This window comes from Nesoenas mayeri, assembly GCF_963082525.1.
Source record: "Nesoenas mayeri genome assembly, chromosome: 7".
Lineage (NCBI taxonomy): Eukaryota > Metazoa > Chordata > Aves > Columbiformes > Columbidae > Nesoenas > Nesoenas mayeri.
Genome location: NC_137551.1, coordinates 6,041,884 through 6,062,239, shown reverse-complemented (window position 1 = coordinate 6,062,239; position 20,356 = coordinate 6,041,884). Strand labels below are relative to the sequence as shown.

Below are 20,356 nucleotides of genomic sequence, written 5' to 3'. Positions count from 1 at the left end.
TCCATTTGAGACAGTCTAGATAGCAGAAATGGGGAAAATGTACTCAAACAGGAACGGTTTGAATATCAACTCTGCTACCTTGGCCCTTGAAAGATGATTAAAAAAAGATTACTGACTTCCATGAGACAACTTTATTTATTTATTTATTATTTTAAAACACCCTCTAGTTTAATCTCTGAGCACTGGCTCTCCTGCTAGAATCTAAGGTGCCAGCAGACACCCTGCTGGGTTAATTGACAGGGTAACAAGGACCATCAGTCAATAAACTTACTGCTTCCTTAAGCCTCACCGGGCTTGCACATAACTCTGTAACATAAAAGAGTAAGAGAATTAAGTTGTTCTCAGTAGGGACAGTTGTAATCTTCTCCATAGTCATAAAACCCTCATATACACATTTCATATGATTGCCAAATACAAAAAGAAACACATAAGCAAAAATCACAGAATAAGGAAATCAAATACACCACACCTGAACATGCAAATTACTTCTGAAAATATTAAGTCATTCAGTTCCAGGACACAGGCATACTTCAGTCTCAACAAACTCTAGAGTCAATATGGAAAAATAAAAGTCACAAATGGTTTAACATCTGACAACCAAATTTAGTCTCAAGAAGCAGCACCACTACAACTTCCAAGTTTCACATAGTTCTCATAAAAATGAAGACACAATCACTTTCTTACAAGCAAGCAGATGACTCTAGTAAAAGATTAATCTTTCATTTACAAAACACCGCACTCCCTTGTGATACTTTAATCATATAAATATACTTGTTTTGCCATCTTTACTGTATGAACGATGCAGTTTAAAAACATACAAGCATGAACCCTTTCTCCCAAATCACTCACCCACACAAACCAAACATGTGCTCCCAAGTTACAAACCACTCACATTTAAATAGCCATGTCAATTCAGAAAAAAGCAAAAGTCCTTTCTACATTGTATCAAGGGCAATCGGGACACTTCATTAAATAAATTTAAGTTTCACTGCAAGTAGCTCTAAAGTATGACTACATGGACACAGACTTCTGCAGTGGGCAAGTAAACCCAATAATGGTTTTTGTCATTTTAACTCAACAGGAACATAGAGAGAAAGTCAAAACTGTGTAACTAAATACAATACACAAGTTGCATAGAAAAAGAAAGGTGCTTTTCTCTGTTCTCCTAAACAAAGATCCCATAATGTTCACATAGAAGAAGCTAGAACAAGCATGCACACTATCACAATGACCTGCTGTGCAGCAGACACATTCTGAAAATGTCAGAGGCCGGTACAAAACTAATTACTTTGTCTCATTAAAAAAAACAAGCCACAAATGTACTGATCCTATCACTGAAACCATTCCAGGATGAGAACTCCCAGCTCGTCTGGCAGAATGGCACTACCACATGCCAGCACAGGAAAATCAAATGCACAACTGGAGTGGGTGGCGCAAATGGCTGGCAGATACTTGTTAAGGGGTGAAGTTGAAGCTGGTAAACTCTAGAAGAAATAACTGGAATCAGAGTAAACCCTAGAACCAGAGAGAGACCTGGAAGCATCTCCAGAGCACAAACATCTCTGGTTCGCTCTACTAGGAAGCTATCAACTCTTTTTACCCATGTACATATATCAGGGTTACAAACCAAAGGCTATACAAATGTCACTAAGTACTTAGAGTGTGTATTGTTGTGAACAAATGACTATATCCTAAATGCTGCAAAACATTTGAATCTTGGTACTCTGTTGTAACATTTATCTGAAGAAGTGGTTTCAAGTTTGTATATTACAAGCCTCTGTCTGTAATTCATGCTGTAAACACACTGGCCTAAACTGAGTTAGCTGGGGGGAATTTGACAGGGACAGTAAAAACTCCATCCAAAATATATGATGTTCTCATCTGCAATAGGCTTCTAGATTTTTTTTCTTTAGCTGCTCTAGTCTTCTATCTTAAGATTGCTGTTTTCCTCTCTTTTGTTTAATTGTAATGTGGATTGTCACTCTACTCAGGGTGTTAGTTACTGTATGCTCCATGATGTCAAAAAAAATCCAAACAAAATTGAAATAATACTCATTCCTCAACCCCCGTTTATAGGATTAATATATATTTTTACTTCCTTACTGTTAATTTATAGAAGTCTCATATAGTCTTACAAAGTATTTGGAGCCCTTCCAGAGAGGAGGATGACAACAAGAAGCTCTTAAATACACTCCAAGTGCATTAAAGCAAAACAAAACAGTCTAACATTAATGTACCAACATTCAGTCATGAATGACACCTGTAAAAAAATTAAGGTGTAATGCAGGTCCTCCCAAACAAATGCACTTAACCACATTTAGATCACTGAACAAATGTACTGCCAGCTTTAAGGAGCACAATTTTCAATATAGCTAGTATTCTGCAACTTGCCTTAAAACAACATATCTGCATGAACTCCAAAGGACCAGATCTTTGCCATCTGTAGGAATGAGATAGATCTGAGTCTAAGGAACAGTATGTGTCAAATATTTTTCAAGGAGAACTATTAAAATAGAATGTTGTTATGAATTTAAGAAGCTCTCAGGGCCCACTACTTTCTTTAGACTAGTTGATATCAGTATGACAAGCCTAACATTCAACATAAATCTAACTTGCTTAATTCAAGTTTTAGTAAGTGCTTGATTGTTCCTTCATTTCTGACTTTCTGCAAGTTCTGAATACCGTCTACTCCTTTTTTTTCCCCTCATAATACATCTTTAGCTGTACTGAATTCAGCTGAATGCCACAGTTTAAGAAATAAAGTCTCCATGTCTTAATAGCTTGAATTTAGTCAATTTGATGCTCTTGAAATGCAATTCCACAAGAACCTCTTAATTTACAGATGGAACATTTTTCTCCTATCAGATGACTCCAACATTAAATACCTGGCTAACATATATACAAGAAAAATGTGTTTTCAGTTCATTAGTGACAAAACTGTTGGCTTATTTAGGGGTATTAGATCTCTACAGAGTTTATATGTTCATATATTAATTCTCAGAATACAGCAGATTTTTCAGCTGTACATTCCACAGGGTAATGTACCTCTATTTTATCTTCAGAGACATCTAGGCTTGTGATTGTTTTTCTCATTCAGCAGTGAGAACATTCATTTTAGCACAACCACATTCATACAAGAAATAAGATGGAACTGTAATATATTTCATTTTCTTACAGCCTTCGGTGCAGTGATTTACTGAGAGGAGAGAGTAACACGTAATAGCTGGTTCTCATAGTGGCAGCAGAAGACTCATGCTGGTTGGTATCTTTTTCTTTTGTATATTTTACTTTCCCTCACCTAGATCTCTATGTTATGGGTAGCTCAATAGCAACAAAAATCAGCTTTGGTTTGACACGTTACTGGCAATGCTAAGCAGCTTGCCCAGCAACAGACTGGTAAATGGGAAAAGAAAAGAAAAAAAGAAAAGAAAAGAAAAGAAAAGAAAAGAAAAGAAAAGAAAAGAAAAGAAAAGAAAAGAAAAGAAAAGAAAAGAAAAGAAAAGAAAAGAAAAGAAAAGAAAAGAAAAGAAAAGAAAAGAAAAGAAAAGAAAAGAAAAGAAAAGAAAAGAAAAGAAAAGAATAAATTCTAAAAAAAAAAATCACCAGCAGTGTCTGTTCTTGAGCTCTAAGTTGCATTCTGTTCACAGATAGAATCTGTAAATTGTATTTAAGTGGTGAAAATCAGAGAAGTCACTTTAACAAATTTCACATATGATATATGAACCTAGAAACTACAAAGAACTAGTGTTCTTTGTTAAGGCATCCTTGTGCTCCATTTTCATTGCAAGTACATGTAGTATGTGACAGTAACAGGAAATCACTTTGAAGCTGTGAACTGACCTGCTAGATTTTAAATATTTTTAAGATGTCTTCTGTAACTGATGAAGTTATAACAGAAGTGCTTTGTTGCTGCTCATATCCTGCTCTCAGGCAGTTTTCAATTAACTCTGTTAATGTATTTAGCTTCACTCCCCTTGTTCTTTTAAGAGCAAAAAAGTAGCACTTTGGATTTACTCCCACCATTGCTACACTGAGTAAAAGACCTGAAATAGAAAAAAGTTTGAAAACTAGAAATACTACTGATTTTGGTGACAATTGGAATTTAACAGAAAATTATCAACCAGCTCTCTAGCATATGAGATCACTGTTGCTTTATATGAGTAAGTTTTGTGTTCTGTAGCCTACAAATAGTTTTCTCTTGCCAGACCTTTGCGTTTCTCTCTAGTACTGTTGCACCCAAAAGAACCCTAATAGCTCTCTTTCAGGTGAAAATCATTAGTCCTAGTGCTATCAGGAGTGCAAACAAATGATTTTGGTAAGCCAATTTTTCCATCTTGTTGGAGAGCCAAGAGCAGGTCTTCAGAGACAAATTTTCTGAGTGCAGGGACGTTGTCTAATGGCAGAGCTCAAGGTTAAAATTGTCCAGCATAAATATAGGACCAGGTCTATGGAGAAGAGCTTAGCACTTTTATTTGCTGCAAGTGAAGTCTGATGTAAACATCATCAAAAACATGTGAGCTTTCAAGCCTTTAGACTTTTCTTATGTTTTAGACTTTTCTAATGCAAATGGCTTTTATTGACAACCAAAGAAAATACACACAAACTTCCATATCCACAGGCACACTTTGAGTTGCCCCAAAATAGCATTTAAAAGAAAGAATTCCTGTGATTGTCTCTCATCTATCTTCCCTCCCCATATTAGTGCTGCTTCTTTTTCCTCCTTAAGGTTTTCCTCTCTAACAGGAGTTCTGTAAAGTAGGAAAGTTTATACATCAAAATGTCTCCAACAAGCAATCCCATTAATTTTCAGGTAGTTTCACATATATACGTGAAAAAGTACAGGGTGTTTCAAAGAGATGGACCCAATTCCAAAGCATGTTACAATTGAAATTAGGTCTGTCCTTTTGGAACATGTTAAAGATCAGATCACATTTAATGGTCAGAATAACTAGAAGGAGAAAGAACCACAAACAAACATTGTGATCAAGTCTGAGTTTGCACTTTGTCTTTTCTTTGTACTTTCAATTCTTTTTTACTCTCTCTTCCCATGTCACTTGGATTCACTGATGCTACTGAGCAGTTCATAGCAATTCAAAGTACTACATTTCTTCCTCTATGACCATGTAGAGGGTTTTTTTAACCAACTGTTATAAGCCCCTTTCTACGGCAAAATTCTTGCAGGTTTCAATAAATTTACTTGTGTCTGTCTTGTCTGTGTATCTGGAAACAGGAAAAGATCAATAGAGGAAACAAAGCAATTCAGACTCACCTATCAAGTCCATTTTTTCCTGGTTTCTACGCCTACTCACTCCTGAACACACAGGATATTCTATTATTTTCTCTAGCAGGTTATTATATGTTCCAAAAGTACAGGATATATTAATGAAGTTCATACTGATTTGCAAAGGAGACAAGACGTGCTGCTCACAGCTGTGTATTGGTTAAGTTTACATTAGTCCATGCAAAGCTTACTACTGATAAATTCCCTAGCAATAAGACTAAGTATGATTAATGGAAATTACCACAAAGAATTTCAGGAAAAACATTATTTATGAAAAAGGAAGACTAATGAAAATAAATAGGGAAAAGAAAAAAGTTTGATATCTTCTAGAACATTTCAAATAATTTTTATTTTAGAGAGTTAAAACATGTAGAATTATTATAGAGCCCTCTTGATTCTACTGTTCTTTGGACTCTTTTAAATGTCAGAAAACTATTCAGGAAGGAAAAAAAAAATACAACTACATATACGCCAAAAGAAAAACAGACAAACAACAGGCACACACACACCATCTTGGTAATCTCTGCATAGAAAGGTTCAGTGGAATAAGTCTACCTGTGCCACCAAAGAAAGACAATTTTTAAAAGTTTTTCCATTATCTCAAAGTGAATTATACAGTAACAGTAATACTGCTGTGTCTTCTTAATGTTCATTCTGAATACAATTCACAAGAATTGTGTGCTGGTAGCGAACAAAGCCAGACCTCAAAGTGAGAGGCAAGCAATTTAGTTTCAAAACACTTAATTTACTGAAATTGCTCTTGTCCAATTAGAATAGATTCTGACCTTAGCTATACTGCTGTAAGTTTATAACACTATTAACTTCCTGAAACTACTTCACATTTAAACCAGTATAAATAAAGTCAACTCAGAATATAGAAACTCAGTACTGAAGTCAATAAAATAAAATGGAAGGCAGAGAACCCAATGTGGTAGTTCCCAAAACAGTCTCCATAGAACACCTGGGTTACAAAGATCTATTGATACTGATTGTAACAGAGACATTGGACAAAACAGACTATTAATTGGAAGCAGGGAAGACAGTATAAAAGAAGTCCCCTGCAAAGTGGATAGTTTATGATCCTTGATTATTTCCTCAATATAGAAGTTTAGTAAAAAGTCATCCTCTATTCAAAGGAGCTTCCATTAATCAGAAAATATATAATATAAACTTGAAGTATACTCAGTTCAGATATGTTTCTCAAAACACTGCTCTCTCACCATTTCCAATTATTCTCAAAAACTTTGTATACTTCAAAGCCATTTGGCTAACACAAGGATTATCTTATTATGCCCTATAAACTCACCCAAAGTTTTTTCTTAAAATTTATGACTCATTGTCTGTTATGAAGAGAATTTGCATCTAAGAAGCTGATTGGGTACAGATGACAAAATCTGCATTACAGTTGAGATTTGGATCATAAAGTAGATAAGACAATCCACTCAGAAATACAGCTTCTGTGTGTATCCTGGATGTGCATAAGGGACTCAGAGGAGCCCAGCAGATCAGTCCAGAGGCAAACCACCGTCAGCCATCTGATGCACTGTGCGCCCAGAGAAAAATGTGCCTCTCACTGCAACAACAGCAGCACAAGTTTGGATCTGTACAGAAATAGTACCTGAATTAACCCTGCATTCTGAACCAAGCAGGAGTCTACAGCCATTGCTCCGTGTTGTCTCCCTTTTTTTCAGGCAAGGTGGTGTCTCTTCAGCTACAGAAACTGCCAAGGAACCACAGGAGATATCCCAGGGTGCAGACACACTGACTGCCCAGGAACCACCAGCTGAACTCGAGCTGCCATGTCTATTAGCAGCAGAAAGCAAACTCAGATGACTTTCTGAAAAGATAGTGGAGTGGTCTGCAGTTCTTTGGAGTTGTATAAAATAATAGAGCATGTCAGAACAGTTTAAATGTGTTCATTTCCAAAGTCCACAGTAAAAGGTGACTGATATCAGCATTTGGAGGTACGAAAATTTGTCTTTAAAGTCAAAGACTGGAACCTCTCTTGGTGGTTGGCTGAATTCTACCAAAGCGATTACCTCCAGTGCTGTTACAGTTTTACAGTTAACAGGCCGGTGTATAAAGAACCTTGTCTTTAGTTCGTTTCAATCCAAATTTTTGAAAATAATCTGTTTAAAGTAATTAACATATCTTGGATCACTAGACATAATGTTAATGCAGCAACATATTGATTTCTACTGCATTTTTTCATCAGAAGTGCTGATGACCACTTATAATTCTAAAATCATCCCAGAGATTTCAAGATTTTTCTTCATTTTGCAGTAGACCAGAAAATGAAGCACTTTGAAAAACCTTTGTCAAGCCAGGATACAGATTACACAGAATTACAAATACCAGACTCACTAGATCATGTTGCTTTAAGCCTCACAAATCAAACAGAATAGGAACTTCAATCTGAACTTAGAGCAAATTCTATTTTTGGATACAAGTCAGTCAGTCTGTCCATCTCATGCTCTTAGGAAAAATTGTATATTTACCCAAATGTAATTTTTAATAAAAAAATCCAACTCCGGTAGCTATCTGTACCAGAAATGTCACAGCTAATGACTGCCATTTCAAAGAGTCTAGGCTCTTCAGCACAGAATTATTCCTTTGTGCATTTTAATACACAGATTCATTATTTCACTTTTACTCTCAGCTAAATCTTATCATCTACCTTAGAGCGCTGTACCCATCCCACCCACAGTTATTCCTCCATATCAGATGCTCTTTATTTGTGCCTTCCTTGCAAGTGTGAGGAACTTGAATTATTTAGACTAGAGAAGTTATCACTGAAATAAGGGCAAGTAAGTGCAAGGGCACTTTAGCAAACCACTCTCTAATCCTAGATTCTCAACATATGCACCTAAATCTAGTTAACGTCACTGCATCTTCAGCAGCTGAGGGAATACCTTTTTCTTTAAAAATCTTAATCATTAGGATAGAGAACCTGATCTTACTGTCTTTGCTCAAGAAAATCCCATACCACCTTAAAGTTAGCAATAGGTTTGCCTTAGGAAAGCCTGAAGGAATAATGTTCACAGGCTTAATCAAATTAGTTCTAAATCACATCGCTTCTCTTTCAAGTACTGAATGTTTCCACTTTGAATCTCTGCATCATCCAAAATTTGCACTGTATTTTCTTGATATAAAATCCAAAGAGAAATAAGTCAAAATGCTGGCTTGTAAAGGAGCGGTTGTGCTCAGTAGTCTCTCATGCGACCGCTTTTCCATAATTAAAAATTCTACTCTGCTACACAAGCTCCTACTTTATGCATCACATTGCTTCATCCACAATATGCTCACTGATGTTGCAGGCAGTTACAACAGTCACACCGTGAACCACTGGGGTTAGAAATTAAGCTGCAGTAGAAAGGTTCAGCAACGACACCCCTGTCAGTAGAACAGATGCTATCTGAAAGAAACTATCTTTTACTTTCCCATATCTTTGATTAGGGCTAACTTTGTCAGTTAATACTTTCAGCAGAAATTCCAATACCTTTTTAAAATCAGAGTACCCCTTTATAGTGACACTTACAATTATTTACTAAAAATCAACTTCTTGTTAGTCCTTCATCACACTGACTAGCATCAGGCTGGATTCTGAAGCTGACAGCATGAGGCAGCTTTGGCATTAACCACAGAACAAGCATCAGGCACTCAGATGCAACTATACTTCCTGGTTTCACCCTAAGGTTTCTGGTTTATTTTACCTATTTCTGCTGTTCTGATTTCTACAAGTAAAAACCGTATCTATGAGAAGACCAGCATAACCTTCCTCCTGCTCCTCATGCAGCTCCACAGCGAGCACACCAGATCTCCATAGCATGAACCACACACACACAACCACCCCCCCAGGCCCCCAAAACACCCGAAACAAAAAATGGGAAGAAAAAAACAAACCAAAACAAAAGAACAAAAAAAAACCCACCATACAACACAGAAGCTACCAAACAGTTGGGTTTTTTTAAAAGAAATTCCCTACCATGTATCTTTTTTTGCCTTGCCATTTGATTTCTCCTTCCTTCAAATGGAAAAGGCATGACTTTTTCTCAGAGGTCTGGCTTCCAAGCACAGAAAGAAAAATTGCACACATGGAGATACGAACTGCTTGCAGCTTAAAATCATGTAAGATTCAGCAATACATTGAGAGAAATGCAATTGAAGAGCTGAGCTGTAAAACCATGGTGCATGCAGTGCCAAAGTTCACAAGGGATACTTCCAACCCACCACCCTGAATATAAAACTTAAAAATTGTAAACTGAGGAGTATCAGCACTTCAGGTGGGCAGGGGAAAGGAAAACCTCTTCATCCATTCAGTAAACCACATGGACACACAGAAGCAATGACTAAATGACAGCACTCTAACCATGGAACCACCAAGAAATGTCAGGTGGCTTAAAACAGAATTTTCATAATTTTTCACTCAGCCAGTAAGACTCATTTGTTGTTTGCTTTTTTAAATGAATGTGTAAATCAATTATTTTAATTACACAATAATATGATAGATAGTTATCTTATGCCAAGCAGAGATAAGAAACTAGAATACTGGAAATACAACTTATACTCTCATTTTATAGTTTCTAATGTGTGTGACTAAAAAGAAAAGGAAATAAGGCATTTTCAGAAAAGTCTATGGCAATCAAACGCCTATACGAACCTAAAATTTCTCTGAAATGAAATGCTAGGCTTGTTTGAAAATTCCTAAAAAAGACCTCAACGCATCCAACCCTGCAGAAGAACAGACAGTGGCAGACTGGTACCAAACTCGCTCATTTATTAATTGAGGATGGCAATTCAAAAGGTATAAATCTGCCTTTCCCCTCAAAATATCCAACCAAACGTACTGTCATTCTTCTCAAGTTGGGGGAGTTGGGGTGGGGAGGGAAGAAAAAGAAAAGAATTCTCATTCACATTCATTGAATAGCACAAGCCTTAAAAATTTCCATAATAATTCCTGCCCTTTAATTTGCATCTTAGTTCACATGTTTTAGAAAGGCATGGATTACGGATATAAAGGCTACCAGCAGTGATTAAAATGTACTGCATCTCTTAACTAAGTCATCTCAGCAGTTACTTGTCAAAAACATTCATTTGCTTTCCAGTTTGAACTTTTCTGACTTTCATCCACTGGACTGTGTCATACTTCTGTGTACTAGAATAAAGGTTTAGTTAAGTACCTCTCTTTGTGGTATTTTCAAGCCATAACCTTTTTCAGATAAGTTACAATGACTGAGCTCCTTAAGTTTTCCATCATAATGCTTGTTTTCTAGACAACAAATAGTTCATCTCTACCCTGAACTCCATTCAACTTTCAGCATATTTTTTGAAGTGTTTGTCACACAATAAACCTGCCAGTTGATAGGTGATAATCGCTTTTGAAAATTTGGCTCCAGTTTCTGGAGTAGAGCACTTTAGTGAACAAATCTAATGCTCAACACAATGCCATCTTAAAAAGCAAACTGAACAATCAAAGGTAGAGAATACAAGTCCACTTATTCCATTTTAATACAGACAAATGCCATTGGACTGTATGAACAAGGTTCATTCCAAAATTAAGAATGTTAAAATGTAAATTGGACCTGTATGGTCATGAAGACAACTGCGGCAATGATGACGATGGGTTGCTCTGAAATAAAACAGGTTAAGGGCTCTGCTCCATTTCCTGAAAGCATTATTTCCCATAAGCAAAGTGTGCCCCACAAATGTCTTTAATGCACCCCTTAACTCCTTCAGTTTCTAACATAACTGCTTAAAACATTTCTAAACATAATGATCATCAGGAAGTAATCCCAGAAAGGTTATAAATGGAAGAACCAAAATGGCTTCACGTAGATTCACTCCTTTAACACACTATTAACTTGAGGGCATACAATCAAAATCAAATAAGTAAACCTTAAAATAGCATATATTTACAACAGGATACTGCTTTTATGGATGTTCACATACTAGAGTTCTGTTGCAAATGTTAGATTACCACATTGATGGATACTTCTAAGCAAAAACTAATTGTGTTTGAGTTACAGTCGGCATTGCTAACACTACGAACAGCAGCAGCAATAATTTTTTGTTTTGACAGGTGCTAAATATCACTGAATCTGATTATAATTCCATTTTTATTGTAGCTGTTGCCCAACACTCCTGAAATGACCTTACAATAAGATCATTATAGTGAATGGCCTTAAACCAGTACTGTTTTCAGCTCAACAACACATGGACAACATCCCTTCAACAGAAATAAGGTCCCACATGAGAAAAAAGGAAGCACCCAAGAAGAGTGTTGCGATCACTGAACCAGCTCTTATCCCAAAGTGCTTTTCCATTTTGTCCTGTCTCATTTCCCTTCCAAATATTCATATTGCAGATATGTTAATAGTTAGGTTGATAAAAAACAATGCACAATGTAAAGCTTACTTAACTTGTATTGGAAACATTCCAATACATCACAGAGCAAGAGAATAGTTTTACTGCTCATTGTGGCATGGAGTTATTCTTTTTTAGTCAAATTTCAGAGATGACAGACAGTATCGAGGAGGTTAAAAACTTGTTTCAATGGAAAGGAATTGCCAGACTATCTCTCAGACAGGAAAGAAAAATTACATTTCCTGGAAACATGTATCTTCTGGAAGGCTTAAAAATGGCAGACTGGCTGTAAATTTATACTCTCCGCCCAAACAAATTTCTCTAGTGGATGCAACCCAACCCTAGAAGCACACAGAAAGAACAGGTCACTGCAAGTTATACAGATGAAGTGGCATCCATCCAGAAGGGGTAGAGTGCTAAGTGCACAACTGAATAACAACATAAGGAAATCACCAAAAAGCAAGTAATTCTAAGTCACTTTAGCACACTAAAGGATCTCTGTGCAGGGTTACACAAATGTCAGAATGGGAAGAACGAACAGTACAGGAACATGAAGTAGCCAGCACTCAGCTTGGCCAGCCAAGCAACCACAATCTGACCCTGAGCAGATCCTGGGCATTTCTTCACCTACATCATTGAGCGACACTTGCAAGGGGTCAGCCTACATTCCACCCTTCAGTGTAAGTGTTTTGTCTCTGTTTTATCTTCATCTGGCCTGAATAAACATACTTTCAACTAACTTGGCTAATAAGCCACGTCTCTTGGAAAAGTATGGCAAGCGTGTAGAGATGGAGATGTGTGTTCCACTAACCAACAGTAAGAAGGAAAGCTCTGACACGCAGCAATAGATTTGGCAGCAGACTTGCATACAGTGGGAGTTCATCACAGACAGCAACAGTAACTAGACCTGGCATATAGATGCAATTCAATACTTCACATTATGTTTGAGACACAGAAGAATGATGAAGAGCATCATTCAGGTTTCTTGATCACAATACTAGATGTCATCCATATAGCTCAGCTTTGCAACACTGAAGTCTCCAACTCCAAGAACATCCCATCTTCCTCCTCTGTAACCACCAAAAAATTTAGGCACCCTGACCAGTGCCATTCCAGTTCCACTCCAGCTCATATGCACGCTCAGCCTATTTGCAAAATTAGAATCTATCTGAAAGCTCTGAGCAGCTTGATCAACATATGCTAACAACTTTGGGGGTTTTGTATAAAGAGAGCCAGAAATGAATTCTTGGCCTCACTGCCCATTTTAAGGAGACATTTCTGTTGGCAATCTGCTCGCTATCTGAAAACTCAAGAGCTTCTACCCTATTCTGAAAAATGCCAGTTAAAAACAACTTAATATAAACCATCATCCCAAACATGTTTGACTCTTGTATACTTCTACCACTCACAGAAGTTTGGTCTATATTTATAAATCAGAGTCAACACAGGTCAGTTCAAACATCTTTTAAAAAGCACCGTTTTCATTTTCCATCTGTCCTGCAAGCTCCACCACTGAAGAATTAACTTGCTATATTGCACTTATGTCTCATGTCTAAAAAACAAAGATAACCATATTTTACTTGAAAGCAATATTCATTACTTTGACTACATAACACATTTACTTTACCATTAACTGATTCATATTCATATTGTATACAATTGTTTGTCTCCAAACAGATGGTAGTGACTCAACATTTTGCCACTGGCCTTACGAATAGTCCTTTAATCTAGTAAAGGAGCACATAAATTGTTATCAATTAAATGTGTTCATTCCATTAACTCAGATAAAAAAGTCACAAACTCAGAACAGTTTTGGTCCCAAACCAGGTCTGTGATTTTCACGCAGTAAACAAACCAAATCTTAATCTTTTCACAGAGAGAACACTTCCTTTTCAAAGTAGGACACAATTCAAAGCATTTTCTACAACAGCAGCTTTTCAAAATCCTCACTGCAGATTCTCCAGCAAGTTCTACTGAGATGAAAAGTCTCAGCATCAAAACACTACTCGAGAAAACCATAAAACTACGGGGATCAGGTATACAATCCAAATTAACCATGACATAAAAAACATCTCTACTCTCCCTCATTTGCTTTTGGTTTGGGGGCTGTTGTGGTTTTTTTGTTGTTGTTTTTTTTTCTTAATAATTTCAATCTTTGCCTAGTTTATTTTCTTAATGGTATTGTATAACATTTAAGAAAGATTCAGTCACAGAACAGAAGATAGAACAGCCTATCTCCTGTTCTGTGATTGAAAGTAGGAAGTGATTTTGCACCTAATGCACCTTTAGTACCTTCAAATGCAAAAGCTTCTGCCAGCACAGTTAAATATAGAACAGAAACAGCATGGGGAGATAGATGTATGTCTGATATTAAACAAGGATGTTGAGATTCTCCAAGTGGCTTCAAAGTGCAAAGTATTGAGACGGGATGGGTAGTGAAGATCTGAAAAGAGGAGAAAAGATGCCCTGTTCAAGGTGAAGTATGTTATTGAAGCATATTCAGAGTCTGCTAGAGAACCACACATAGATAATTTGAAATAACAAGGAAATTTGCCAAGTCAAGAGTGAGAATTCAGACTAGAAAAAACTACTCCGAATGAAAGTGTGATGACAGCCTGAGAATTAATTATAGAATTTACACTTCCCTGGCTTGGAAACACTCTCCAGTCCCTCACAGATGTGACATTTATTACGTTTGATGTAATTATGAGATCAGATAACATAAACCCACATTAGTTGCCAGTTAAAACATTGTCTTTTGGTTGCTGGCAGCCCCATGTCAAAGGGCACAACGAATTATGCTCCACTGCTACCAGAATAACAGCTCCCACCAGACTGAAACTCTCCCAAGTCAATTGCTCCCCGACCTCCCTATCTCAAGAATCAAATATTTACCTGTTCAGATACCATCTGTCCCTGAGCCCTTTCCTAATTTTTAACTATCTAATCAATTACCTGATATAAACAACTGTAAGTGATCTGCTGCCAAGCAAAGGAAGTGTTTGACAACACTGACACCAAGCGACTGAATTCAGAAAAATAAAAAACAAAATAATCCTCACATGTTAAAGCATTTCATCAGTGTGCTCTGAAAGAGGCAAAGTCTTATTTTACCAAGAACACAAAAACATGAAGACCTATTATGAAAGCTGACATTTTCACAGAAGCCATGTGTAAGTAACAGAAAGTATGTCCAACATTAAGTACATATTAACAATTTGATATAACCTTGATCTTGCAAGCACTAGTCAAGGACCACATGCACTTCAAAGTTTCAAGCAATTTAGCCTTGTAAATTCATTTCTGAAGAAGAAAAAATTAGTGGTTTGAATGTACAGTCAAAATCTGATTCCATTAACCTATGTGGATTTAGTTCACGTTTCAAGTCAAAAAATCCAAGCAGTACTTTTATGCATTTTAGGGTTTGTTTTTTTAAAAATGTTATGTGTTAATACAAAGTTTAATAGTCAGTTATGTCTTTCTTGTTTTACCTTTCTCTTTGTTGAGAAGTCAAAAACTATGCTGTCCAACATCATACGCATTAAATGGAATTGTCACCCCTCCTACTGGCTTACCTGATGACATGACACAAAGCATAAAACCCTACTGACAGAACAATAACTCCATCAAACACATCAGTTTTACAATCCACCATATTTATGCCCACTATTCCGTGTCTTCCTACCAAGCTTCCATGTTCTTACCTGCTGACGTTTGAAAGCCAAATAATCAAGATTTTCCAGATCTTTTTGAAACTTTTGGTAGGTTTTCTGTAGATCAGATTTACTGGATACATTTCTTAGAGATTCAAATGTCCTTTGAAACTGTGATTGAAAAACAAACAAGAAAACAAAAAAAACCCATGTCATTTACACAGTTGCTGTATTATTCAGTGTATTAGGATTTTATTCTACTAAATACTAATGTCATGGAGTTGTGTCACCTCTTGAGTATACCACCTTCTAGACATTCCTAATTTAGTTTTAACATCAGTCTCAGAATTCAAAGTATAGTACCTACGCCCTGTTTAACTAAAATAAATCCTGCAACTTCATACAGTCTTGCATAAGACAAAACACTAGTGATCAACACAATCTCTAATGGTTACTCTTCTTCTATGCCATGTTACAGAATGGAATATATTCATATCGTTTTTTTCTCAACTAATAAAAGCATATGCAACTTTATACAGGCCATGAACTCCTAATTCTATCAAGCGTAACAGCACATCTTATATATAACAGGGTACTCCTTTCCAAGTTAATTTACTTCAGAGTAATTTGCAAGACCGGACACTCACTTTGGGCAACACATGCTCACATACTGTATGCAAGTTATGAAAAATGTTAATTATACTTTGTCACAGATCTTACTTTTAAATTTAAAACTTCTTTCATGCATACTCTATTATTAAAAATAGTACCAGTATTTTTCAAAGAGATGAACAATAGCAACCCAGCTGCCAGAAACTGCAAAAGAAAGGCTAAGATCTGTGCAAAAGAAGAGCAGGAGCTACAGCTTCCTTGTTGCCTTTAGGAAATCATAAACCTTCTCCTTTGACTTTGTTTCCCCATCTTTAAATATTCTTCATCTCACAAGCCTGTGACAGCTATAAAGCTGTAAGTAGTTTAGAAATATTTTTTATCACAGTAATTACCACCAGAAGCAACTCCATAAACATTTATTTACACTGATATAATCAGGAAGAACTACATGCTTCCTAAATCCATCCAAAATACTGACTTAGCTTGCTACAATTACAGGCCCTGTAGATGAAATACCTATTGTGAGCTTGCATGTGGTACTGATGTCCAAGAAATGAAGCAAAAGAACAAAGGAGTGCTTTCCCATCAGTTCTGGAAAATCAAATACTTGAGTAGAAACTACAGTGCACATTTCTCTAGATCTTTGGTAAAGCTACATTAATTGAATTGGAAAAATGAACCATAAGAAAAAAAAAAAAAAAACAACAACACAACCACCACACAAAAAAACAAGTCCACTCATCTTCAGTCCCTCTTTCAAAAGCTGACAATAGAATTGACAGCTAGTGCTGACCATGGCCATAGACTGCTCCACACTGGGGCTCATTGGGCATTTGACTGAGAGCCAGCCCATTGTGTACGCTGTTCAACAGCCACTAGGTCATTCCTCTCTGTGGACAATAAGCAGCTGCAGTGGCTTTCAGATGATGATTTACAACAGACAGATACATCCTGGAATCTTCAGACAAGTTAGCACTTCTTGTTTGCCACACTGCAGCTTTTATTTCAGTCTCACTGCTCTCATACCCAAGAAGCAAGTTAAGGCAGTGTTTATATCTACTTGTAATTTATCTTACTATGCCTCATTCTGCACCACTAGAGGTTAACTGGAGACTTTCTAGTGGCATTTGAAATGTTTATACCAAAAGAATAAAAGAAAGCTTTCTCACTGAATTCTGTGACAACATGGGTGACAGAACATAAACGCTAAGACAAAACCACAAGACTCTCTAGTCTTTTCTGTTTGACTTCACTGCCTTTCACCTTTTGTAGGATCTGTTGTTTTCAGATTTTATCTCTGCTCCAGAATTGCTCTGAAAGCCTTGAATTTGCAATGCTCGCTTTCACCAACTCCCACTCAAGAGTATCCTTGACAGGTGGAAGCAATTACAACACCTGCAGGTAAGACCCAAGTACAGTTTAAGCTGACCAAAAGCTATCCAATAGTGCTCTCTCCTTATAAGTAAGAAACTGCTCATAATTTATCTGTACAAGCTCATCATACACCCTCAGCTCCAAACCATGACACACTTTTCCAGAAATTACCACAAAGCTGCTGCACCCTGTTATGGGATAGAATAATACAGGGAAAAGGTTTCTAATGATTCCTAAACTAAGTGGACATAAAGTACTGTCTTGTCTTGAGCTTTTTTTTTTTTTAATCATCAACATGTCAGATACAATACAGTTGTAGAATCATCATCTTCTTAAAGATGTACTTAATCCCATAGCTTCAAATCTTCCTTTGGCAGGAACTCTACTAGCAAGCTCATTCACTTCCATATGTCCTGAAGCAACCCAAACATAAATAATTCATTTGGCTCTCTGGAAACAGGTATGTGAACCAGCATGTGTGTATGAGTAAACAAAAACCAAATGTGTAACTGTAATAAAATAGATGGGCAATGGCCAGGACATACACTTAGAAGAAATCTGTCTTTAGAGGCAAGGGAAAAGCACTTTTAAAAAAACTTAACTCAAGTGGAATTAAAAAACAAACAAGCAATTTTAAGAAAACATACATATGCTCTTTTCACTGCCATCAACAGGAAATCAGAAAAATGTGTCCAGGCATGCAAAGGTTATCAGAACATGTTTTAAACATAAAACCACATCTGGATCTTCCTGCAACATTCTGCTATCAGTGTGAACCACCATTTTTAGGTGAATGGCATAAAAACTTCTCTGATTATCACTTCTACTGTCTATAGATTAAAAGAAATACTAGCACACCAGAACTTATTTTTTTTCCTCTCTGTCACAAATAACCAAATGTAAATAATCATAAGAGATCCACAAAAGCTCTTATTTGCCTGTCACTTTTCCAAAGTACTTTGTACATAGTTTCTGGAAGTTGAGCATTTCTTTACTACTATTACTCTCTGAGGCATTACGGGGTAACTACCTGAACTGAATTTTCCTCTGAGGAAAGCTGAACCACAAGTAGATAATACCAGTATTTCAACAATTCTGAAGAGCTGCTTCTGTTTGTCAAGTTACTGTTGATAACTTCATAGCACAGATATTTTATAGACAACTTTATAACTTTTCAAAACACAAGATCATTACCTTACATTCATGAACATTACAACATTACTTTCACAATTAAAAAAATCAACAACTGCAAAACCAGAGTCAAGCACCCTGGCACTAAAACATGCAAGGTGGATAACACACCAGACACTATGTCCTGAATAGGCATTGTCAAGATGTTGCTGAATGAATGTTGCCTGCTTATCTGACTGGAAACCAACAAGGATGGGTCTCAAACTAAGCGGAACACCTCTCACAGACCCATTTTAGGCATCTTGAAACAACAAATGCCTTCAGAACTCTGAAAGATCTCAAATGTGGATGGGCCAGAAGAGTGTTATTAATATGGCCTCTTCATAAGTGTGATGCCCCAGACTAGTATGGTGAAATTCTGCAACCTCCTCTAAGATAATGATCATGGTTCTATCTAATTAGTAAGTATAACTGTAAGTATCAGGATTAAATTTCTTTTGGTATGCCAGCTTATTCATTGTAATGTCAAAGAAGAGACGGGAGCTCTGACTGAAGTTTCTCCTGCAGTAAAGCTGTTTATAAAAGCTGAGAACCCTCTGATGTCTTTGTAAGTTCCTGATGTACCCTTCTGTTGTTGTTGGGGTTTTGTTTGTTTGTGGGCTTGTTTGTCATTTTTGTTTTTTTCTCCACTATCCATCTACCTGTTTTCAGGAACAGTGGAATCTCTGCTCTTCTGTCATATCTAATGGAAATGAAGCACTGCATTCAAGAAGAAGCTGAGGCATAATGTGGATATGTAATGTTTCAAAAGGAAACCATACAAAATCTTTGATACTGCTTAAGTTAAAATGTACTATGTTCTATCTTCATTCAAAAGTCTATCCAATTTAATAAAGATTTAAAAGTTTCATCATGTTGTAGCTTAACTCTGCATCTTTATGTAGAAGGTTAAGTTCACTGTTCAGTGTTGCTACCATGTTCAGATGTTGCAAGCAAACTAACTTCTGAGTATTTGCGCAATAAGTAATGATATTAAAGGCAGTTACTGGCTGATTTTAAAAGCCTAGTTTAACTATTACATTTCAATAACGTCACTTTGCAGCTGCACTTCACAGCATCCTTTATGGAATCCCAAGGAAACAGCTTGTGCACTAGCAAGTTTGAGCTTGTTTGGTCTGAGGTGGATCAAATTCTCTCCGGGTTTAATGGGATGTCCTTAACAAGCCTGGAAGCCTACACAGAGGCCATGAAAATAAATGGCTTGTCAGTTAAACAGGAGGCCAGGCCACAAAAATATGAGATTATAAATATGCCAGGCAAAGTACTTCATTGCTTACAATTCGAATATGTGGGAGGAGACATCATTAAATACAGAGTACAAAATCTTGTTCCTGGTAATAACCTTACAATCTCCATATAAACAGAAAGAGGTATAGGAGGCAGCAGATACTGCTGCTTCAGTTTGTGAATGATGTTATTTGACAAACCACATATGTTTAATGCCATTTTCCTGGGACTCTAGCTACGTTATAAGGGTGATGAAATCAAATGGCCTGCTGCACATTCTTGACTAGGTGTCCCTCTACATCCTTGGTTCAGATTGAGACTAATGCTGCAAAGAGACAGCCTGATATTCAACAATAAAAAATGGTTCTTTTCTATTTTGTCTAGAGCTGCAGAAGTGAAAGAGTATTTGTCTTTTATAATATCAATACTATAATCTTCCATGGTGCAAGGCAGGAAAAGATAACTGAATTCTTTTTTTCCATTTCTGAAATATTTCTCTTTATTTTCATAGGGATTAATAGGAATTGAATTAAGGCTGAGAAGCAAGTTTTATTTCCATTCTGACAAAAGGAAGCTGTTAATTAAAAGATACTTTATTGTTTTAATAATGTACTGCTTCTTCAAAAGACTAATTTGTACTAAATGTACTATTTTA

The 20,356-nt window shown here is 36.5% G+C and overlaps 1 protein-coding gene across 1 annotated transcript in view; it reads right to left on the bottom strand.

Annotated features, from left to right (window-relative positions):
* The window catches only part of CTNNA3 (catenin alpha 3), a gene marked incomplete at both ends in the record, with an annotated part of 466,214 nt that overhangs the window by 414,216 nt on the left and 31,642 nt on the right, over positions 1 to 20,356 (bottom strand). Inside the window, one exon of the mRNA XM_080347591.1 lies at positions 15,349 to 15,468. Within this exon, the coding sequence (XP_080203717.1) occupies positions 15,349 to 15,468 (120 nt within the window). The remainder of the gene's footprint in view (positions 1 to 15,348; positions 15,469 to 20,356) is intronic.